This window comes from Oncorhynchus mykiss, chromosome 7 (assembly GCF_057628025.1).
Source record: "Oncorhynchus mykiss isolate SJ-2025 chromosome 7, ASM5762802v1, whole genome shotgun sequence".
Lineage (NCBI taxonomy): Eukaryota > Metazoa > Chordata > Actinopteri > Salmoniformes > Salmonidae > Oncorhynchus > Oncorhynchus mykiss.
The window spans coordinates 36397083-36422217 of record NC_143028.1 but is presented as its reverse complement, the minus strand read 5'-3'; the positions used below and the strand labels follow the sequence as shown (position 1 = coordinate 36422217).

General features: G+C 45.1%; 1 protein-coding gene across 2 annotated transcripts in view; it reads right to left on the bottom strand.

The window, feature by feature from the left end:
- The window catches only part of LOC110527782 (sodium-coupled neutral amino acid transporter 3), a 58229-nt gene that overhangs the window by 2767 nt on the left and 30327 nt on the right, over positions 1–25135 (bottom strand). For both annotated transcript variants that reach the window (XM_021609288.3, XM_021609287.3), the window contains 11 exons: positions 16872–16945; positions 16301–16393; positions 14796–14877; positions 8171–8253; positions 6090–6148; positions 2942–3124; positions 2571–2650; positions 2166–2266; positions 880–1004; positions 374–518; positions 198–301 (listed from right to left, as the gene is read on the bottom strand). In XM_021609288.3, the coding sequence (XP_021464963.2) occupies positions 198–301; positions 374–518; positions 880–1004; positions 2166–2266; positions 2571–2650; positions 2942–3124; positions 6090–6148; positions 8171–8253; positions 14796–14877; positions 16301–16393; positions 16872–16945 (1129 nt within the window). The remainder of the gene's footprint in view (positions 1–197; positions 302–373; positions 519–879; positions 1005–2165; positions 2267–2570; positions 2651–2941; positions 3125–6089; positions 6149–8170; positions 8254–14795; positions 14878–16300; positions 16394–16871; positions 16946–25135) is intronic.

The following is a 25135-nucleotide window of genomic DNA, read 5'->3' as shown; positions in this document are numbered from 1 at the left end:
GAGGACAGAGGAAACACCATCATTAGAATGTATTTTAATGGGGTAACCATAACCTTACAGTAGCCATAAGGACACAATACTAATCCTAAAGATCATATTACAATTATCGTGGAGAGGCTTGGAAAGATGCCATCACGATATGGTGATATAGCGTATGGCTAGGGTGAAACGGGGGAGAGGATGAGATATGTGCTCACCAGTATCTTGGGGATGGAGTGCATGGGTTCCTGCTCCTTAGGCACAATGCGGATGTAGAAGATAGCAGGGAAGATGAAGATCAGACACGGGGCAGATGTGGCACCTGGAGGAGGAAGAGGATGGGTGAAGAACAGGGCTACAGTTTACACTTCTAGGTTTAATCTGTGCAACTAACCGATAACGCCGAAGATTCCCAGGATGTTGGGGGCGAAGATGACCAACATGTTGATGAAGGAGAGTAGAGTGACGGCAATGGCCACGTGACGAAGCCAGTTAAACGACTTACTGGCGAAGAACATCTGATTCAGAGCCCTCCGCACCTGAGGGGATAGATAGAGAGTGAGAGAGAGAGATGGAGAGGGGCAGAGAGAGGAGGGAGGGTGGGAGCGATAAGGAGGGGGAAAGGCACTAAATTAAAGGAATCTGTGAGCTGCTCTCAGAAACAACAGGGGTCATTCCACTTCAAATGAGCATCTCAATTCAACAAGCCACGACACCCATAATTTCAGATTAAGACATGAGGAATCCAAATGATTGGTCAAAAGCCACCCAATAACCCCCCCCCCCCCCCGGCAGACCCCACGCCAATCCCACCCCAACGGCTAGTATACAATATCAGTTCTCTGTCTTTTAGAGGAGGGAAGAGTATATAATGGAGGGGGGAGGGGGGGTGTAACTTACTGGGAAGAGCACAATGGGGACGGTCAGTGTGACAGCGGTGAGGACAGCCAATCGCACGCACAGGATCAGCGTGTCATAAGGGTCGATCCTGCTGTATGTGTGCAGCAGCTCTGTCTCAGTCTTACCTGTAAAGGTAACATCAGGGGGAACGTCAAGAGGTGCAGTACTATACACTAAAGCCCCAGACTAAGCAGTACTTGTGTTGACTGAGACATTGATGTCTGCCGTTCCTCATTGAAACGCATAATCCAACCTGTCACAAGGTATAACATAATAGTAGTGTAGTGTGCAGTACTACATAATGACCACAAGGGAGAGTTATGCTCCTACTTCCAATAGACTGAGGCAACTGTCTGCAAACAAGTGTTTGGGTAATAATAATATACTAGGGCCTCCCGGGTGGCGCAGTGGTTAAGGGCGCTGTACTGCAGCGCCAGCTGTGCCATCAGAGTCCCTGGGTTTGCGCCCAGGCTCTGTCGTAACCGGCCGCGACCGGGAGGTCCGTGGGGCGACGCACAATTGGTCTAGCGTCATCCGGGTTAGGGAGGGCTTAGTCGGTAATGATGTCCTTGTCTCATCACGCACCAGCGACTCCTGTGGCGGCCGGGTGCAGTGCGCGCTAGCCAAGGTTGCCAGGTGCACGGTGTAGCCTCTGACACATTGGTGCGGCTGGCTTCCGGGTTGGATGCGCGCTGTGTTAAGAAGCAGTGCGGCTGGTTGGGTTGTGTATCGGCGGACGCATGACATTCAACCTTCATCTCTCCCGAGCCCGTACAGGAGTTGTAGCGATGAGACAAGATAGTAGCTACTACAACAATTGGATACCACGAAATTGGGGAGAAAAAGGGGTAAAAATTTAAAAAAATTACATTAAATAATTATAATAATATACTATTGTAATTTCCATTCAACAAAACTGACATTGCAACTGTTCAATAACATTCAATATGTTCATGAGGGCACAGGGGAGTATCCCGAAAGGATATAATGTTTCTGTTCAATACACAGTGCGGCATTCGTTTTGTATCTTATGCATGCTAGCTTGTTGCAAGTCAGATTTTAGTTTCGAAACACTGTCGCTTTGCAACTCCACCCATTCAAAATACTTGATAGGTTTCCATCTAGATATTCAACCCACGTTAGACTACCTTCTGAGGAGAACCTCCCCGGGCTTTCGAACGTAACGTGAGAAGCCTGGGCCTCCGAGGCTACAGCACACCTAATTATGAGTACGGTATATTTCAGGCAGAGGAAAGGGCATGGGGTGGTGAAGTGAAAGTGCTCACCGTAAAAGGTCAGGTAGCCGAAGAGAGCAGCCAGGAAGTACATGGTGTACATCACCAGGATCGAGAGGTTGGAGACGTGCTGCATCCTCCTCTGAGTAGGGCTGGATAACACACACACACACACACACACACACAGGTTAACGTCACAGCCAGCACTGACAATCCAACGGCTCAGTTGGTGCTCGCAACAAGGTCTTGACGGGTTTGAATCCCACATGGGGCCGCATATACTATACACACGTGTCATGCCATTCCATTCGCTCCACCCGTTATTACGAGCCGTCCTCCCCTCAGCAGCCTCCTGTGACACACTCGGGAGCCTATGAGCAGAGGTTTCGTGCTGACACTAGGGAGGAACTGTGTGGAGAAAGACAGCGCAGGGCAGGAAAGGGCAGGCATACTCACTTGCGGAGCTCAGTGTAGATAGGCAGAACCTCAGGATGACACACAAAGGCAAAGGCCAGGATGGGGATGGTGTACGCGGTCTGTAAAGGAAATGCACGCAAACGCCCAGTGTTACCATAGACCACTGACCTACCTCAGAGGGGCCGCTCATTGACTCATCTACTAGACTTACATGGCCTGCACCTTTGCAGTACATAGGTGAGCAAAGGCCGCGTTTAAAGTAGTACCCTATTCCCTATGTAGTGCACTACTTTTGACCAGCTATGGTCAAAAGTACTTTACAACACAGGGAATGGGGTGCCATTTGGGACACAGACAAAGTGAACGAGGGTAATGGTGAAACATTGGGCCTCGAGTCTGGTGTGCTGTACCTGAGAGTTCATGGTGAACATACGGGCACCGCAGTGGGAGTCATCCATCTCATGTACCAGACCATTATCATGGGTAGCATGGTTGTCAGTGATGTTTAGGTGAATGTTGAGGTGAGACACTGTGTGATTGGCTGCTGAGAACTCCTCGAAGGGACAGGGGATCTGAAACTTCTTATAGATCACCTGCAGGGAGAGCGAGGAAGAGGAAGGAGAGAGAGGAGGAGGATGATGAGAGAGAGGGAGAACGAGAGAGAGGTAGGATACACGTTAAGCAATGCAGCAACAGGTCTCAGAGATCAGTGTCATATGAAGAAACAGGAGGACTGGGACGAGAAAGATGGGAAAGAAGGAGGGAAGGAGAGATGAGGAGGGAAGGAGAGGGAGTATCACGGAGCCCAGAAAAGCCATTTCACAGTAGATTAGAGTGAGTCAGTCTCTAAGGACTTTGGTTGAAAAGCCATTTCACAGTAGATTAAAGTGAGTCAGTCTCTAAGGACTTTGGTTGAAAAGCCATTTCACAGTAGATTAGAGTGAGTCAGTCTCTAAGGACTTTGGTTGAAAAGCCATTTCACAGTAGATTAGAGTGAGTCAGTCTCTAAGGACTTTGGTTGAAAAGCCATTTCACAGTAGATTAGAGTGAGTCAGTCTCTAAGGACTTTGGTTGAAAAGCCATTTCACAGTAGATTAGAGTGAGTCAGTCTCTAAGGACTTTGGTTGAAAAGCCATTTCACAGTAGATTAGAGTGAGTCAGTCTCTAAGGACTTTGGTTGAAAAGCCATTTCACAGTAGATTAGAGTGAGTCAGTCTCTAAGGACTTTGGTTGAAAAGCCATTTCACAGTAGATTAGAGTGAGTCAGTCTCTAAGGACTTTGGTTGAAAAGCCATTTCACAGTAGATTAGAGTGAGTCAGTCTCTAAGGACTTTGGTTGAAAAGCCATTTCACAGTAGATTAGAGTGAGTCAGTCTCTAAGGACTTTGGTTGAAAAGCCATTTCACAGTAGATTAGAGTGAGTCAGTCTCTAAGGACTTTGGTTGAAAAGCCATTTCACAGTAGATTAGAGTGAGTCAGTCTCTAAGGACTTTGGTTGAAAAGCCATTTCACAGTAGATTAGAGTGAGTCAGTCTCTAAGGACTTTGGTTGAAAAGCCATTTCACAGTAGATTAGAGTGAGTCAGTCTCTAAGGACTTTGGTTGAAAAGCCATTTCACAGTAGATTAGAGTGAGTCAGTCTCTAAGGACTTTGGTTGAGCTCTTTCCCTTTGATGTGTTTACTGCCATCAACACAAAACATTCCCATTCATATATGAAACACCTATGAAAATAGATACAGGGAGAGAGTGGAACCGGTAAGGAGATCTGAGTGACAAATCACATAAACCTTCATCCACAGATGATGTGAACTGACTTTTTAAATAGTTCCTGTAAATAAACGCAGCAAAAAAAGAAACACCCCTTTTCGGGACCCTGTCTTTCAAAGATCATTCGTATTATCACATTAAAGCATGCAACCACTCACTTACACTACTGACAACACACACCATTGTTAATTGTATTTACGTTACTTCAGTTAACAAATATATTTTTTGTTGTTCCTAATCGCCACGTTGTCTCCCTTTTTGTTACGGACTTCGAGCCGGTTCGTGACAGCTTACAGACGGTAGGCCATTAAGGTCACAGTTATGAAAACTCAGGACATTAAAGAGGCCTTTCTACTGACTCTGAAAAACACCAAAAGAAACATGCCCGGGGTCTCTTCTCATCAGCGTGAACGTGCCTTAGGCATGCTGCAATTAGACATGAGGACTGCAGATGTGTCCAGGGCAATACATTGCAATGTCTGTAATGTGAGACGCCTTAGACAGCGAAACAGGGAGACAGGACAGACAGCTGATCATCCTCGCAGTGGCAGATCACGTGTAACAACACCTGCACAGGATCGGTACATCCGAACATCACACCTGCGGGACAGGTACAGGATGGCAACAACTGCCCGAGTTAAACCAGGAACGCACAATTCCTCAATCAGTGCTCAGACAGTCCGCAATAGGCTGAGAGAGGCTGGACTGAGGGCTTGTAGGCCTGTTGTAAGGCAGGTCCTCACCAGACATCACCGGCAACAGTGTCAACAGTGTCGCCTATGGGCACAAACCCACCGTCGCTGGACCAGACAGGACTGGCAAAAAGTGCCACGGGTTTGTCCCACCAGGGGTGATGGTCGGATTCGGGTTTATTGAATGAATGAGCGTCAAACCAAGGCATGTACTCTGAAGCGGGATCGAATTGGAGGTGTAGGGTCCGTCATGGTCTGGGGCAGTGTCACAGCCTTAACGGACTGAGCTTGTTGTCATTGCAGGCAATCTCAACGCTGTGCGTTACAGGGAAGACATCCTCCTCCCTCATGTGTTACCCTTCCTGAGGCTCATCCTGACATAACCCTCCAGCATGACAATGCCACCAGCCATACTGGCTGTTCTGTGCATGATTTCCTGCAAGACAGGAATGTCAGTGTTCTGCCATGGCCAGCAAAGAGCCCAGATCTCAATCCCATTGAGCACGTCTGGGACCTGTTGGATCAGAGGGTGAGGGCTAGGGCCATTCCCCCAAGAAATGTCTGGGAACTTGCACATGCCTTGGTGGAAGAGTGGGGTAGCATCTCACAGCAAGAACTGGCAAATCTGGTGCAGTCCATGAGGAGATGCACTCCAGTACTTAATGCAGCTGGTGGCCACACCAGATACTGACTTACTTTTGATTTTGAACCCCCCCCCCTTGTCCAGGGACACATTATTCCATTTCTGTTAGTCACATGTCTGTGGAACTTGTTCAGTTTATGTCTCAGTTGTTGAATCTTGTTATGTTTATACAAATATTTACACATGTTAAGTTTGCAGAAAATAAACGCAGTTGACAGTGAGAGGACGTTTCTTTTTTTTGCTGAGTTTAGTATGCATACTTTGTGTATTTCATATTTCTTGCTCTTAGTTCTCGTGTGCCTTTTTCTAGTAATAGGTTGCCATTGATTATTGTACTGTTGCGTTTTGAGAAAGGCATATCACTGGACTTGTGCACATGGCATAAAAAAATGACACTTAACAAGATGAACTTAACGAATGGAGAGAGAGATAGGATGGAGAAGACGCAAACGTACCGCACTGAGGAAGAAGACCATGCAGCTAAGGGAGAAACCACTGGTGTAGCCCAGGTAGCCTGTAGAGCACAAAACAATGACAAATGTTATATTAGAAACAATGGAGTAGAATTGTGAGTTCATTGCCGTTCAACCCACATCTGACTCCTGGAGTTGCAATTTACAGGGAGGTTTTCTACAGTGTTATATGGAGTTGGGTGATCACACTAGAATTGGAGAAAGGCCACCTCCGATTACATGTCTTTAACATGGACATGAATACCAGTGTAGACTGAAAGGAGGGGATTGATGCGCTTAATTTCTTGAAAATAAATCAGTGTGCCGCAGGTGCATGGAGCCACCATAATTGTCAGTGCATGCAATGTGTGTGTGATGCATGGTCTTATGTGTTAGTGTTGTCTTTTGCTTGTCTACTCCATGTTTCTGAGCTCCATGGAGGCATGAAGCTAATTTGGCAGCACCAATACCAGGACAGGAGAGAGGGAGCGGTGTGAGGGTCTGATAGGCTGCTGTGTTACACGACCCATGAGTGTTGTCAATGTTGTCAGGACCTCCACATGTCAATGGGAACCTTATCACACCCCTCTATTCCTCCATCTCATAATTTAAATCACATACACTACCGTTCAAAAGTTTGGGGTCACTTAGAAATGTCCTTGTTTTTGAAAGAAAAGCACATTTTTGTCCATTGAAATTACATAAAATTGTTCATAAATACAGTGTAGACATTGTTAATGTTGTAAATGACTATTGTAGCTGGAAGGCGTATGCGTACAGAGGCCCATTATCAGCAACCATCACTCATGTGTTCCAATGGCACGTTGTGTTAGCTAATCCAAGTTTATCATTTAGCTAACACAACGTGCCATTGGAACACAGGAGTGATGGTTGCTGATAATGGGCCTCTGTAGCTGGAAGGTGTAGGCGTACAATAGTCATTTACAACATTAACAATGTCTACACTGTATTTCTGAACAATTTGGTATTTTAATGGACAAAAACATTTTTTGCTTTTCTTTTATAAAACAAGGACATTTCTATGTGACCCCAAACTTTTGAATGGTAGTGTACATAAATACAGTACAAGTTAAAAGTTGACACACCTCAAAGGTTTTTATTTATTTCAAATATTTTCTACATTGTAGAATAGTAGTGAAGACATCAAACTATGAAATAACACATCTGGAATCATGTAGTAACCAACAACAAAAAAAGTGTTCAACAAATCAAAATATATTTTATATTTGAGATTCTTCAAAGTAGCCACCATTTGCTTTAATGACAGCTTTGCACACTCTTGGCATTCTCTCAACTGACTTCACCTGGAATGCTTTTCCAACAGTCTTGAGGGATTTCCCACATATGCTGAGCACTTGTTGGCTGCTTTTCCTTCACTCTGCGGTCCAACTCATCCCAAACCATCTCAATTGGGTTGAGGTCGGGTGATTGTGGAGGCCAGGTCATCTGATGAAGCACTCATCACTCTCCTTCTTGGTCAAATAGCCTTTACACAGCCTGGAGGTGTGTTGGGTCATTGTCCTGTTGAAAAACAAATTATAGTCCCACTAAGCGCAAACCAGATGAGATGGCGTATCGCTGCAAAATTCTGTGGTAGCCATGCTGGTTAAGTGTGCCTTGATTTGTAAATAAATCACAGACGGTGTCACCGACAAAGTCTCTTCTTCTTATTAGTGTCCTTTAGTAGTGGCTTCTTTGCTGGAATTCGACCATGAAGGCCTGATTCACACAGTGTCCTCTGAACAGTTGATGTTGAGATGTCTGCTACTTGAACTCTGTGAAGCATGTATTTGGGCTGCAATTTCTGAGGCTGGTAACTCTAATGAACCTTTGGACAGCCGTGTGTGTACTTTTGTAGTGGTGGTTCAGTGATTAGTAACCTTGCCAGAGACCTTAATACCTTAGCTCCCAGAGCATAATGGCTTGGCTTTAGCTCTGTTAAGTCAAACAGTATTGAGTTGTAACAAACCAGTGTTTACACCTGGTTGGTCACACATACAAGGTTGATGTTATTTTGAGGGAAAACAAAGAGGTTAGAGGAGAGGAGAAGAGGTGCAACTTACCGAGCTGCTTCATTAGGGCCAATGGTAGGATAACGCCAATAGAGACCATGACCACCAAGTAGTTCCCATTCAAGTACCACAAACTAGTGAGAGAGCAGAGAGAGTGAAAATAAGACAGAGGAGAGAGGTTACTTACAGCAGGGATTTTCAAACTGGGGTCCACAAATACATTTGTGGACCCCAGGGTAGGGGGGGGTAGGAATATATTTTTAATTAATAATATCGCTAGCTGCAACAAAATACCACTCTGGATACTGTTTTTATGTCTCCAGGTCCAGTATGAAGGAAGTTTGAGGTAGTTTCACGAGCCAATGATAGCTAGCATTAGCGTAATGACAGTTTACAGCAGGGTCCCCCAACTGGCGGCCCACAGTTGATTTTATTTGCACCCCAGTTCTCTTTTTATTTTGTTGTTGTGGGACATAAGACTAAAAACACCAGCAAATCAGCTCCAAGTGAGTTTAATTTTGGAAATCTGTTCCAAAGTATTCCCACGCATAGAGAGATATGTGATCATATACAAATGTAAGCAAGGTTTGAAGTTACTATGTTTTAGTCATTAAAACCTATACAAACCAAAAAAAACATGCGTAGATGGCAGCATTCGCACAAAACTGAAAGTGGATACCACCGCAAAACGTTAGTACAGAGACATATTCAATGGCTCGGACACGACTCCAGACAATCACGGATTATAAAGTGAAAACCAGCCATGTCGCGGACACCGACGTCTTGCTCCCGGACAAGCTAAACAACTTCTTTGCTTGCTTCCTAGGGAAACACAGTGCCGCTGACCTGGGCCACCACAGCTCCCGTGGACTGTGAGCTCTCATTCTCCGTGGCCGATGTGAGTAAGACATTTAAGCATGTTAACCCTCACAATGCTGCTAAATCTCTCCCTATCCCAACATGTTGTCCCAACTTGCTTCAAGATCGCCACCATTATTCCTGTACCCAAGAAAGCGAAGGTAACTGTACTAAATTACTATCGTCCCGTAACACTCACTTCTGTCATCATGAAATGCTTTGAAAGGCTAGTTAAGGATCATATCACCTCCACCTTACCCGACACCTTAGTCCTACTGCAATTTGCAAACCGCCCCAATAGATCCACGGATGACGCAACTGCCATCGCACTGCACACTACCCTATCACATCTGGGATAATCAATTTTAGAATAAGACTGGGGTCTGAATTCTTTCCGAAGGCATTATATATATATACAGAAGGAAAGTACTCAGACCCCTTGACTTTTCCACATTTTGTTACATTACAGACATATTCTAAAATTGATTACATTTATATTATCCCTCAATCTACATACAATATCCCATAATGGCAAAGCGAAAACAGTTTTAGAATTTTTTGCAAATGTATTTTTTTTTTAAAAGAGAGAGACCTGATCTCCCCAAATACAGGTGTGCCAAGCTTGTAGTGTCATACCCAAGAAGACTCAAGGCTGTGATCGCTGCCAAAGGTGCTTCAACAAAGTACTGAGAAAATGGTCTGAATCCTTATGTATTCAGTTTTATAGTACATTTATTTGTGGAAAATATTCCACAACCTGTTTATACTTTGTCATTATGGGATATTGTGTGTAAAGCTGTAAAGTCACGGGGTCTGAATACTTTCTGAATGCAATGTATGGACAGTACATGGATAGAATATATATTTATACTCGTCCTAATATTTCTATATTCCTTAATTGCATTCTTTTACTTTTTAGATGTGTGTATTGTTAGATATTACTACACTGTTGGAGCTAGGAACAAGTTTTTTGCAACATCTGCAACAACATCTACTAAATATGTGTCCGCAACCAATAAAATTGGATTTGTTTGGTCTTTTTGCCGTCAATTTGCAGTCTACAAATTATTTGCAATTATGTTCCGGCCCCCTGACTTCAGGAAACAAAACGGTGCGTGGCTGAATCTAGTTGATGATCCCTGGTCTACTTGAACAGTTAGCATGCTAGCTGTTCCTGTTCATCCGACTCTGGGGAAGTAGATAAATAGGGCTAATTACAGGGTTTTTTCTGTATAGAAAATTGTTCTGCGGGCCATCTTAGTGGTCATTTTCGGAATAGAAAAACAATTTCAGTGTCAACGACCAAAATCAGATTGAAAGCATACAAAAGATTTTGAACTAATATACTGTATATTTAAACAATACCATCTTTGACAACTATCAATCAAATCAAAACTAGTCAGGGAGAAATTGGGCATTCAAGGCACATGCCCACATTAACCAACTGCAAAATTGTCTCTTAGCTCCATGCCAAACTGTGTAGAATTGCTGGAAATGAGCTTCAAAACTGAAACATTTTATCTATGCTGCCAAGATATCTTTCAAGCAAATAGACTATGTTAGAGTTTACACTTCCTTTTCCAATGCACTGTGGGGAGGTCAAAATAATGAAACTGTAAACCAAATCTATTCATTTAAAATAACGTTGATTCCTTTACTTTCCATTATCATTCATCTGATGACGGCATGTGCTGACTGGTCGACTGAGTCGCTGCCAGTCAGAATAACAGTCTGCTCTGTCCTGTTCTGTGAGGGCCATAGAAACAGCCTTGATTTACAGTAGAACGCCTGTAGTGCTTATTGGGGAAATATGTCCATTTCTAACCGTTGTTGCTGCGAGACGTTGCTCTTTTCATCTGGCACGCGGGTCTAAGCCACTCTCTTATGTACGGCTACTGATTTATGTTGACAGTTATGTTTACAGTTCCAATAAGGGTGGCATATAGGGACCTAAACAGCACTGAGGTTGAACTTCTCAATAAGTGAGAATCGCCCTGTTCCCACGCCATCCCGCTTGCTTTTTGGCAGCTATCTCTCTCCTCATATCTGTGTCCCTCTAGTAACCCCCCCCCCCCCCCCCCAACCAAAATACCCTCAAGTACTAACTACCCCTCCAACCCAAACACACTTCACTTCAACCCCCCCAGTCCCACACACCCACCCCCCTCCCCTGACCCAAACATACTTTCCTTCCACAGGGCCTTGGCCTGAGCAGTGCTCCAGTACGTGTGAGGAGCAGGTCTGGGCTGGGAGATACTATTCTTAGCCTGACTCCCCCTCCATCCCTTTCCCTCCCTTCAGCCAAACACTGGCCAGGCCCCTCTACATATATCTCCAATACAGTATATGGGAAACACACGTCCTCCCATCAAAACTGTGATTTGCCTCTCATAAAAAAATGTAATTGGATTCGAGGGTCCTAAATAGCCATAAACAGTACATACTGTACCTATAACGGTCTGCATGTGTTCACATGTGCACTTCATGCATTTGTGCACGTCACCAGGCATTGAGATGTGCTACATGTCGCATGCTCAGTGTTGAGAATGTTGGCTACAGGGTTTACCCCATGGTCGGATCACATGGTGGCTTGGGACAGGTTGAGTGCCACTTGCTGTTTACCCTGGGCTCAGTCTGAGACAACCATTCCTGAAATCGAATTGTCTTTTAATTGGTCTATGTGAAACACCTCAGGCCTGATTGGCTATGTCCTGCTGCTGCCACTTTGCTGCGAACAAGCTCCTGTAGTTACATTAGCAGCACGGTGAAATCAGTGGCAGGGCGGCTAAGTGGTACACCAAAATACAATCACAGTCTGACACGCTTTCCAGCGAGAGGGTCTTTGAGCCCTTGTATCCTACAACCTGGGTATGAGAGGCTCTTTCAGACATATAGGCTCCTGGTTAAGCTGCTACAGCTGTTCTTCTTAACCCTCTCTGCGAGCAAGACCACAAAACAGACAGGGCTGTCTGGTCCACGGCCTACAGTGGGCTTAATGCACTGTCCTTTGTCTATGCGTGGGTGTGTGTGTGGGTGGGGAGGAGGGTTGGAGGGGACTTTAGAGAGTCCCTAGAAAGCAGGAAGCACAGCCCGTGACGGAGTGAGTCCAGATGATTTCGTTACAGATCAGGGTCTAGGGGGTCCTGGACCCTAAGTCAGTCCCATGTGTGATCCACCTGTCCATCTCCCTCTCTGTCTCACTCTGAGTGTTTCAGATTCACAACACCTCATTTCACCAATAGCGTTCAACAATGATATTCATCTTCTACATACAGCATTCTATTCCCTGTATTCAAACCCTCTCCTGTTCTATCCAGCTGCCAATTACCGAGTGTACTGCTCTTCCTTAACATGTAGCCCTCTACCCATTCAACTCCTGAAACTCCTATTAGCTGTGTTGTGCTTGTATTTTTTAAAGCCAGCCGTTGTCACTAAGTGTTTTACAGATACCCAGCCTAGAACCCCAAAGAGCAAGCAATGCAGAGGCAGAAGCACAGTGGCTAGGTGGCACAGTGGCTAGGAAGAAACCTAGAGAGGAACCAGGTTCTGAGGGGTCCTCACAAGGATAGTAAAACAAGGAAAATTCGGACAAGTGGGAACATTTCACCGGTCCCCAAAAGGAAAAAGGCTATTTTAGGCTTAGGGGTTAGGGTTACAATTAAGGTTTGGTTTAGGGTTTTGAGGATTTTGAATGGGAATCAATTGCTTGGTCCACACAAGGATAGTAAAACAAGTGTGTGTGTGTGTGTGTGCGCGCGCGAGAGAGGCCCTAATCCAGCCGTCAGACACACTGTATGAATCACTGTAAACCCAACTCTATTTAAAGAGCCCAAGGCCATAAACAAACCCCTACCAACCTTTGCGGGAAAACTGGTGCGTGCGCACGGAAAAGACTAAAAAGACCAGTTTTCCTGCAAAGGTTGGTATTTAGACATTTTGAAATTGACGGGAAAGTGTGCGTATCTCCACGCAAATCTCAGACCACGCTTAAGCATAACTTCTAGTGGTTGAGCAACTGTATTGCAAGCAAATATTGTTCTTTTGGGTGAAACGGAGGTGGTGTTTGATGCACAGGAATCATAATAATGGTATGCTAATAAAAAACATTAAAGCGTAGGCCTAATGATAAAACAAATGCATTTCCCATTGGTAAGAAGATCACATAGCAGCATGTCTCCTATACATTTGACTTTTATTGCACAGGCCTAAATCATAATAATATTGCAGGGCATGTCTCTCTTTTCTGACATGACTGGTTTATTCCCTCTACGCAACAAGTGTTAGGCTACCATTTTTCAATCGCTCATTGAACAGACAACCACGCATGACAGTAAATAGACCGGTAGCCTATGACAGTATGGGGTAGGCTACAGTATTGCTGTGCGATAGGATGTATGACATAGCCTGTTTAATCTCAGAGCCTATACCAAGGCAGGAGATAGAAACACAATCATGTATTGATAAACAAAATGTTGATACGCACACTTTCCCGTCAATTTCAAAATGTCTAAATACCAACCTCTGCGGGAAAACCTCTGTAAGTGGGTGGATGTCTGGGCGTCGAGAGTCTTATTCATGTCATGTTTGGGCCTGGGCTGACAATACATTGAGTGTGGCCTCTTGAGGTTGGCCAACTGTCAGCTGTCACATGAGCGCGTGTGTGCGTGAACCAGCATACTGCTGGTCCTACCCCCAACACACACACACACACATGTCACAATTTGAATCTGTCACACCCCTCCAAATCAACACAAAGGGTGCTGACAGGCCTTCAAAGAGCTCTAAAATCCCAATGGAGAAATCTCTGCACTCTCCCAGAAATGAAACACACACGCATAACTGCAACACTGAAACACTTAGCTACAGGACACAAATGAACACAGACAGGAGGCAGAACATCAGGCCGGATGACAAACAGGGGTCAGACCCAGAGCAGAGAGAACGGATGGTGAAGCCGTCTCAACACCATTGTGATTTAATATGAGTCCATTTTCCTGCTCTTCTAGCTGCACTGCTGTACATTTATTTCATGTATTCAACTCCCCCGTGTCAACTATAGCCAGTGTGCTTTGATGCAGGGCTGAGCCCTTTGGACAGACTAACAGAGAAGGGAGTTGAGGAATGACATTTCCTAGAGCAGCCTGCTTGGCTGGCTGGTTGGGTAGAGCAGGACAGGGCTCAGCTCTCAGCACTCCCTATCCTCTCCGGTCTATAGTCCAGAGTTTGTTTTTAGATCCGGTCAGGGGGAGTAGCAGAGCAGGAATCCCGTTCTTACCGCCAGAGACCGCAGTTGCGCCCCAACACACCACTCCCATCACCACAATACTGCTGTTTGTAGCAGTTGTCACCTCAACCTGGCGGGTTGGACCGGGAGAAGAGGCGTGTGCTAGCCATTCCCCTTTGTTCTGTCTAGCCAATAGCAGACTCACGCCCCTGCCCCACCCCTCCCCTGGAATACTAGGCCAAGGCCACCAGGCCACTGTACACGGCATCAACCTCTGAGGACACCACCCCACAGCTCATGCCAGGTGATCCTGGGTAATGGTACAAGCTCAGCTACCAGCTAAAGCTACACAAGGCAGAAAGGGCCGTCTCTAGGCAGTGGCCTACATCTGAACGTTCAGCAGAGCACAATGGTGTGGAACATTCAGATATAAATATACTTTATAGAACAAACATGCCTCTGACATGTAGAATAAGGAATCACATCGACTCTACTCATGCATTTTCTATGTGCAAACATTCGCCTACTAAACTTGGCACTGGAATGTAGAGAAATGTTCAGGTAGATCTAGTGGATAGGCCAATGAGTACTCACTCAGCGGTGGGGTCCGCCCTACTGAAGGCCTGGATGACCAATGGGAACTCAGACTTGACGATGTACAGGTAGCTGGACATGGCTGTGAGGGAATAGAGACAGACAGAACTATGAGTGACACAGTCAGTAGCTAGGTTTCCATTCAACTGGCAACAGATTTTCATGCGAATATTCTACAATCCACATGAAATATGCAAATTTTCCCACCTGAATTTTTTCTCTCCATCAAATTGACTTGTTGGGGATAAAAGGCTGTGCGGGGTGACATATTGCACATTAAATTAACTTAAATAATACAATTGAAATGGGATTCCATTGCAAACCAACTACTGATGGTTTGGTCCAAAAAAATGCATATGTGCCCACTCTGGTCTTGGCGCGTGTGCTCTACCCAACAGCTGGCAGATACAGTGCGGGTAGGAGAGGCCTACACGATGAGACTATTATGGACAAACGAGCGATAATATTTTTATTGGTCAAACGCCAGCAAAGCGTCGATCGTCATGTCTCCGGGAATAAGACCCTCGACATTTATTGGAAAGGAGCATCAATCACCGCTTTCACTTTCACAACCTGGTAAAGTTCATCATAACTTAGTTCATCTGTAGCCTAATAAACTGTATGCTTTCCCGAGTCGTGGTGGGAGGACCACACAACATGTAATCTCATGATATGATGGTTATTATACCAATACTTGCACATAAAGGCATTTCCATATCCATTTCTTGCATTCTTAATTTTACAGACACAAAAAGATCCCACCTTATCTAGCGAGCGAGAAAGAAATACTTACAGATATCTAGAAAATAATACGGTGTGGAAAGTGGGTTTCAAAAGGCATTAGTTGTAAATAGATTTAGAACAATTGCAAGCTATTTATCTGGTCCCAAAACAAATCAAAGATTGGTGACATGGCTTCTGACTACTGCTGACTGTGTCTGTCACAGCCAGGGATTAGCCCAAGTACGCACACACGCAGCCAGCCAGGCAGGCAGCCACGGCACTGTTCAGTGGTTGTTAGCAGTGTGAGGGAAGTCTAACCAATGCCAACACACCACCACATCCACGGCAACAGCTGTTTGACTGGCCTAGTTAAATTAAGGTTAAATAAAAAATATATATAATATATACTGGACGGCTGGCTTTAGGTCCTAAAATACTCCCCTATATCATACAGAGAGACTAGAGATGGGGAGAGAGAGGGAGACAGACAAAGAGAGCTAATTTCCTCAAATGTCTACAGTCATGTTTCCCAGACCAGCATATTGAAACCATAAGGGTTAAGTTAGGGCTGTATTAGCGCTATGTAAATATGGACTGGAGTATATAGGTGGGTAATGTGAAGGGCTGCACTCCAAGTAGACAGTTTTAGGTGAATCGAACGGCCAGGAAGACGAGACAGTCTGCTGCTGAGCTTTGTGATTTATAATAGCACCATACACTCTACAAACACACAGAGATTTGTGTCGTGGGCCACTAGACCAGTGACCACAGTGACTTCTCACCTCCGATGTTCTGCAGTGTGATGGCGATGCCAGCGGCCATCTTGCCTGGGGTACCAAAGGCCCTGTAGCCAAGCTGTTCATAGGCTCGGATTCCTGGGAGAGAAAGTGGGTTGCGCAACATCATCATTACACAACTTTTACAGGGGGACACCCAGGTAGTAAGTTAAACAACACTTAGTTAGATAGTCAGTGTAGAATCTCACTGGTTCATTTACAGGTTTTTCATGCCGGGCCTCTATTTCCATGCTAGGCACCTACAGCTGAATATGAAGAACAATATATTAGGTTTTGTTAAACATCCTTAATGATTGGCCATTGGGGAACTATTCACAGAAATACAGGGAAATACCAAATGAATCAAGACATGCTAACGTGGCAAATATGCAAGCCATAATATCTTTCTCCAACTGGCCCAATCCCTGTGACTTGACACTGCAACGGCCCCCAATATGTAATACCATCATCTCCTCTCAATGGTTCAGCAACAGTGTGACCCATCCCTATGGGTTACAGTGTTGTTACACATGCACTATTGAAGCATGAGGTCAACTGAAGACGCGGGCCAGCTTACCCACAATGCCAGAGGATTTGAGCAGCAGGTGAATGGAATAGCAGGAGAGGACCGCCACAACAGTCAGAAGAAACCTGGAGGAAGGAGGGAAAGAAAGTACAGTTGAAGTCTGAAGTTTACATATACACTTAGGTTGGAGTCATTAAAACGTGTTTTTCAATGACTCCACAAATCTCTTGTTAACAAACTATAGTTTTGGCAAGTCGGTTAGGACATCTACTTTGTGCATGACACAAGTAATTTTTTCACCAATTTTTTACAGACAGATTATTTCACTGTATCACAATTCCGGTGGGTAAGAAGTTTACATACACTAAGTCGACTGTGCCTTTAAACAGCTTGGAAAATTCCAGAAAATTATGTCATGGCTTTAGAAGCTTTTGATAAGCTAATTGACATAATTTGATTCAATTGGAGGTGTACCTGTGGATGTATTTCAAGGCCTACCGTCAAACGCAGTGCCTCTTTGCTTGAAATCATCGGAAAATCTAAAGAAATCAACCAAGACCTCAGAAAATATTTTTTTGTAGACTTCCACAAGTCCGGTTCATCCTTGGGAGCAATTTCCAAACGCCTGAAGGTACCACGTTCATCTGTACAAACAATAGTATGCAAGTATAAACACCATGAGACCACGCAGCCTTCATATGCCCAGGAAGGAGATGCGTTCCGTCTCCTAGAGATGAATGTACTTTGGTGCGAAAAGTGCAAATCAATCCCAGAACAACAGTGAATTAATTACCTTGTGAAGATGCTGGAGGAAACGGGTACAAAAGTATCTATATCGACAGTAAAACGAGTCCTATAACGATGTAACTTGAAAGGCTGCTCTGCAAGGAAGAAGCCACTGCTCTAAAACCACCATAAAAAAAAGCTAGACTTCAGTTTGCAACTGCACATGGGGATAAAGATCGTACTTTTTGGAGAAATGTCTCTGGTCTGATGAAACAAAAATATTACTGTTTGGCCATAATGATCATCGTTATGTTTGGAGGAAAAAGGGGGAGGCTTGCAAGCCGAAGAACACCAACCGAACCGTGAAGCACGGGGGTGGCAGCCTCATGTTATGGGGGTGCTTTGCTGCAGGAGGGACTGCTGCACTTCACAAAAATAGATGGCATCATGAGGAGGAAAATTATGTGGATATATTGAAGCAACATCTCAAGACATCAGTCAGGAATTTAAAGCTTGGTCACAAATGGGTCTTCCAAATGGACAATGACCGCAAGCATACTTCCAAAGTTGTGGCAAAATGGCGTAAGGACAAAAAAGTCAAGGTATTGAAGTGGCCATCACAATGCCCGGACCTCAATCCTATAGACATTTGGTGGGCAGAACTGAAAAAGTGTGTGTGAGCAACGAGGCCTACAAACCTAACTCAGTTACACCAGCTCTGTCAGGAGGAAATGTGCCAAAATTCACCCAACTTATTGTGGGAAGCTTGTGGAGGGCTACCCGAAACATTTGATCCAAGGTAAACAATTTAAAGGCAATTCTACCAAATACTAATTGAGTGTATGTAAATTTCTGACCCACTGGGAATGTGATGAAATAAATAAAAGCTGAAATAAATCACCCTCTACTATTATTCTGACATTTCACAATCTTAAAATAAAGTGGCAATCCTAACTGACCTAAGACAGGGAATTGTACTAGGATTAAATGTCAGGAACTGTGAAAAACTGAGTTTAAATGTATTTGGCTAAAGTGTATGTAAACTTCTGACTTCAACTGTACATGATAAGACATGTAATTGCCTCATTTCAATGCAATAAAAGGAGGTTAGTTGAGCATAGCAACTAACAAGCTCAGAACTAACTGTAGTAGTAAAGGCCTCAGCTCCTCTCTATCAATATGTAAGAATAGCACACACACATTTCTATGACAAACCCTTGCACTTAGTGGCTTGACTTATAAAACCAAAATAAATTTCAGTTTGAGATTACTGCCTCAGTATAATTCCAAAAGAAACATATTAAGGTTTCACTGAAAAGGCATTAATTGTATCCTGAAGGGAAAGTGAAGTACACTAGCTAGAACAAAGCCAACTGGCTGGTTAACTACCAACTGTAGCCATGTGATCTCAGGGCTCAAGCCCAGAGAGTTAATAAAGGCAAGTGCTTTCTCAGCAGACTCTGAATGTTATGAAAATGCTAATAATGTTACCAACAGTCTGAGAAGATCATGTTGGAGTAAGAACCCAGTAGCGAGGTGTGTGTGTGTGGGGGGGGGTATAACAAAAAACATAACTCTCCTTCCAGCAATCCTGGCCCAGTGTAATCTGAGAGAGAGCGTTTCCCCACAACCCATCTCCCTCTTAGACCCCTGTGCCCGAAAGGGAGACCAGAGAGGAGCCGCAGTCTGCCTACAGAAGCACTGACCCATGAGGAAGGGAGCTGAACATTCCCCAGTCAGCATTCCTAGATGGTCAGAGGGCACTCCCAGTACCGTCACCTTTCCCAGACCTCAGAGTCCGGCCCCTGCAGCCAGATGGAGGCCCCTAGACTACTGACCACAGTAGAGGTAAGGATCCTAGCATCTGGCCACAGTGTGGGCACATAGGTTGAGGCCTGACATTCCAGCACTCAAATAATTGCTGTGTTGAAAACAACCCAATTTGGGTAAATATTGGACCAAACACACATTGAGTTATTTTGACCCAGCCAGTTGGATCACAAACAACCCATTGTTTTCTTTAAGTTGGGTTGTTGATGCTGGGTTAATGAGCATAATCCACAGGGTCATAGCAGAAGACTGGAGGTGTGGCTTAGTAGGGGAGTGGCATTTAGGTAGTTATTTTTGGCCACGAGTGAGTAAATGTAATTTTACTCTGTTAATCTTTTCTGTTGTATTGTTAGCAACGTTAAGGTTAAGCACTGACACTTTAGTAGCTTTAATAAGGCTTACATAAGAGTAGGGCAGTTATCCAGAGCCGTATGGGCATTGTGCCATCTAACCTGAACTGCCTGATGAAGGCCACCGGAATAATTTGAAGTTAGTTTCAAGGCCCCCAATTTGGGTCATAATTCAGAAAGTGCAAAGATTCAGCCCTGTGTAACAAACTCTGTGTAATGATTACTCAGGGAGAAAAAGTGGTAGATTCACGCACAGAGCGCGGCAGGTGTTTATTTTGCCTTCGCAGAAGGCAGGAATCGTGGTCACAGGCAGGCAATGGTTATACACAGGTAGGCAAACAGGCAGGTGAATCAAAACAAGGACCGAAGGCTATAACTGGTTCTCACAAACGAGCTAGAAAAAGGCTTGGTAGAGACAAAACGAACAATACCTCACAAAGGCACAAACAGAATGAACTGAACTAAATAAGGAGCTGAGAGACCAGGTGAGTAACTAACACAGGTGAAAGCAATGAACAAAAATGAAAGACAGGGCTACGTCCAAGAACACAACTAAACAGAACACAAGGTTGACTAATAAAATAAATACAGAACCTTACAGTACCCCCCCCCCCCCCTCATTGGTCCCGAATGACGCGAGGACAGAACCTTTTGCAGGGGAGGCGGAGCAGGATGTCTCTGGTAGAGAGCCACACACACTGTCCGGGGTGAAAGAGTGGCATATGTCAGCGGCGTCTGTCGGCAAAGCATTTCTGGGTATTAGAGGCTTCCTGCCGATACTACCGACTCCAGTTGTGTGGAGAGGCAGAACGTTGTTGGTGGAGGTACTTCCCTATTTCTTGGTTCAGGCGTTCTGTCTGCCCGTTGGTCTGGGGATGGTACCCGGAAGAGAGGCTGAAGGCGACCCCCAGTCGGTCACAGAAGTCTCGCCACACCCGGGAGACAAACTGGGGCCCACTGTCAGAGACGATGTCTACCGGAATCCCATACAGATGGAACATAAACTCAGCCAATTCCATGGCGTTAAGTAAATGAGGAAGAGGAATCAGACACATTTTTGAAAAATGGTCTATGACAAGGATGGTGGTGTTACCAGAGGATTCAGGAATGTCTGTGATGAAGTCAACAGCTATGTGGGACCAGGGTCTAAAGGATTGGCAAAGGTTGAAGCTTACTAGAAGGGAGATGACGAGGGCTTTTTGTTTGGGCGCAGACTGGACAGGAGAGTACGTAATCCCTTACGCCGGATGCCAATGAGGACCACCAGAACTTATGGGCTAGAAGTTCAGTGGTTTGTGTAATGCACGGATGTCCTGACCCCAAGGACGTGTGACACCATTTTATCATTTGGGGTCTAACAGCTGCTGGTACGTAACTCTTCCCAGCTGGTGTCTCAGGAGGAGCCGGGTCTGAGGCTAGGGCTTCTTGTATGGCCGAGTGAACCTCCCACTGTACCCGGTCTCATAATGCAAGAGGAAGGGGAAGAATGGGTGTAGGGTCTGAGTTACTGGTCGAAAGGTCAAACTGGCAGGAGAGAGCATCAGCTTTTACGTTTTTCTTCCCAGGGATGTAAGTAACATGAAAATGGAAGCATGTGAAGAGAGCCCAGCAGGCTTGCCTGGAGTTTAACCTCTTGGCCCCTCTGATATATTCCAGATTACGATGATCTGTTAGGACGAGAAAGGGATGTTGTGCGCCCTCCAACCAGTGGTGCCACTCCTCGAGGGCCAGATTGATGGCGAGGAGTTCTCTGTTCCCCACATCGTAATTCCTCTCAGCGGAGGATAACTTCCTGGAGAAGGCGGCACAGGAATGTGATTTTGGAGGTGGTCCCATCCACTGAGAGAGTATGGCTCCTACTCCTACTTCGGAGGCATCCATCTCCAGAGTAAAAGGAAGGGTCGGATGAGATTGGCGAAGGACAGGAGCTGAGGTGAAAAAACGTTTCAAGTTGTTGAAAGCAGATCTTGTGGCTGGTAAGGGCAGTGAGGGGAGCGGCAGTAGAACTGAAGTTCCAAATGAACCGGTGAAAGGGGTTGGAGACCAGGTGAACTAACTGACACAGGTGAAATCAATGAACAAAAATGAAAGACGGGGCTACGTTCAAGAACACAAAGATACAGGGCTACGTTCAAGAACACAACGAAACAGAACACAAGGTTGACTTAGAAAATAAATACAGAACCTTACACTCTGAGCATACCCACTTTCTGCCACAGAATCCAAGATAGTTACAGTATATTTTAACAAGGAATGCATCCAGAACTAGGAAATAGAAGTTTGGTTAAACAGGTTAGCCACCCTCAAGTCAGTAGCTAGGAGGGTCCTGGACAAAGACCACGCCTGGACTGGGGCACGAAAATGGCAGTTCCTGTTAAGACCGGACCCAACCTGGAGTGGGCGGAATCCAAAACCTCCCCAGTACCATCACGCTAGGAAACAACAGAGGCTATGCTCCGTCCACTACTTAGTGACCCAGATCCACCTCCCTTAGCCCTCCCCACCCCACCCCACCCCACCCCTGATCCTGCACAGCAGCAAGCCAGCCAACCTCAGTCCAGACCCCCCTTTCCTCAGGCGGCTGTTCATGGTTGCCTCCCCACTAGGGAATCCATCTACAGACGGCACAAGCTACGTACAGAGAACTGCCCCTACATTGGCGCTCACACTGAAGTCACCCACCAGCTGTTTTGGAGTGCTCCGTGGACAGGTGGGTGTGGGCCCTTTTTGTTCCCTCTGTGTTCCAGCGTCCAGCCTTATCGCCACACCGCTCCTCCTCCAACACCAGCCCAGACTGATGAACATACCCTCCATCACCCCCACCCTCTGATCCCTCTCCATCCATTTCCCCCTTTCTCCCATTGCACTTATCCCTCTCACCAGACCTTCACCCGTAGCGAGCGGACCACAGGGGAGTGCCACAATAGTCTAGGACTCCCTTGGGTGTCTGCTTGCTCCCCAGGTTGTATTTCCTCCCTTCTGCAGATCCAGTCCCAGCACCAACCCAGTACCCGGCTTCCAGTGTCAGCCCAAGCATCAAACCACCAGACGAAGCATGGAGGAGGGCCAAAATATCTTCAGCCGAGCAGCCCACAGGGAAGCAGCCCACATGGAAGTACCACCATTGACCTCTGGGTCTAAGGCTCCATTGTGTTTCTACTTGCTGCTCAGATTTTCCTTCTTCCCCTCTACAGATCCCGACCCAGCACCAGCCCTAGTTCCTGGTTACCGGTCCTGTTTTCCCCAGTCCCGGCACCACCCCCTTATATCCAACCCAGCCCAAACACTAACCCAGGTTTTCCTGGTCCCAGTCATAGCCCTAACACCAGCAACAACCCTGGACACAGCACCGACCAGCCACAACTACTACATCTATCCAGCAACTGCCAGCCCAGTCCCCACCACTTTCCCTCCCACAGCACAAAGACACTAACACACCGTCAACCACTCCTACAGATTGACTGACTGATTAACTAATTGATGGACTGATTATTGCTACCTGTTTTTTTTATTGAATGCATTTTTTTTAAAGTTTTTTTTTAATAACATTATTATTTAAACATCATAACACAGTGGTACCTATCCCAACATTGGGATATGCATAGACACTTGAGGAACTCATACGCTTGTGTAAGCCTTATTAAAGCTACAAATGCGTCAGTACTCAATTGTGTTGACAATGCTGAATGACATTTATTCTCACGGGTCGACAAAAATAACAATCAGAATGCCACACGCCTACTAAGCCATGCCTCCAGTCTTCTGATCTGACCCGGTGGGTAATAGCCAGGGATGGGTTTAAATTACAAATTACAACTATAAAATACCCTAAAGACAATGTATCAAAATAAAATATAAGATGGAAACATCTTACTTGCTATGACTGTGATATGTTGTTTATCTACCTTGAATGCACTGTCACTCTGGATAAGAGCATCTGCTATATCAGGGTTTCTGCTAAATCCTGGGGCCCCCTGGGTGCATGTTTTTTTTTTGCCCTAGCTCTACACAGCTGATTCAAATAACCAACTCATCATCAAGCTTTGATTATTTAAATCAGCGGTGTAGGGCTAGGACTAAAAGCAAAACGTGCACCCAAGGGGGGCCCTCAGAACCGAGTTTGGGAAACCCTGTGCTAAATGGCCAAAATGTATATGTGAAAATGAGCAAATGCAAAGCACACTGGGTATTGCCATTAGACTTGTTTCGGGGCGGAACTCATTAGAATTTTACATTGGCTTGCTTTGCATTTGTTTATTATTTACATATACATTTATATTTAGTTCATTTAGCAGACACTCTTATCAACACCAAAGTCCGATCAGACTTCTAATACCAGTTTAGGGTGAAGGGGGGCCACAAAATTATGAACCACTATAAAGAAATGGTGTAGAATTTTGAAAATACAAATTACAGCTTTCAAAAGTATCTTGTCACAAAATACATTGGAGTGTAGTTCAGCCCAGTGTAAAGCAAAATACTCAGACGTAATTCAAATATGAATTTTAAATAAATGTAACAGAAATACTGCCCATCTGAGCATAGCTCAATAACCCAACTAAGTGACCCAAGTGCTGGGTCAAAAATAACCTGACTTGTGTTCTGCCCACTATTTACCCAGTGCTGAGTTGCTTTTTAAACCAGCAGTTTTTAGAGTGCAGGAGTCACGAGAGCCATTATGAGCTGCTTAATGGTTGGTTTGGTTCATTGTCCAGGAAATGTCAAGTTGTGAGCGTGGAATCTGAGTTCTCAGGTCTTGTGTTTAAATGGCGTTTTCAGAGCTCTCCCCACATCCCATTGGAACTGCTAGGGTGTGATAATATGCTGAGGGAGGTAGAGAACATCTATTTAGGTCTCCCTTGAGAAACCCTGTATTTTGTACAGTTAGTTACCCTCGAGAGACAAAGAAGCCCCTGTGTCGGTCACACCCGCAATGCAACCAATATCCAATATAGTTGCTAATATAACATGATCTGTTTTTCCATGGGAAAAGATAGGACTTGGAACAAGGACTTCAAAATTTGATCACATCTTGCTTGCTACAGGAATCTAGACTTATCAGCTTACTTTTACCAGAAGACAATACTTTGAGTCCAAAGTCGATAATACTGTACTAGGATGGAAAGAAAAATCCATGGGGCAGAATACACAATAAAATCCATGTGAATTGATTCCTGCTTCTCAAAGTCCAAACACATATATCTGTCTAAACCTTTTGAACCTAAGCTCTCCTGTACTATAACCTGGAGTCACAAAAGCGATAAACAGGAGCTGTATGTTTCCATGAGAAGCTGTATGTTTCCATGAGAAGCTGTATGTTTCCATGAGAAGGACGGGGGGGGGGGCAGAGGGAGGAGGGACAGAGCAAGGAGAGGGGAGGACATGTCCAACGCTACAGAGGGGGCCAGT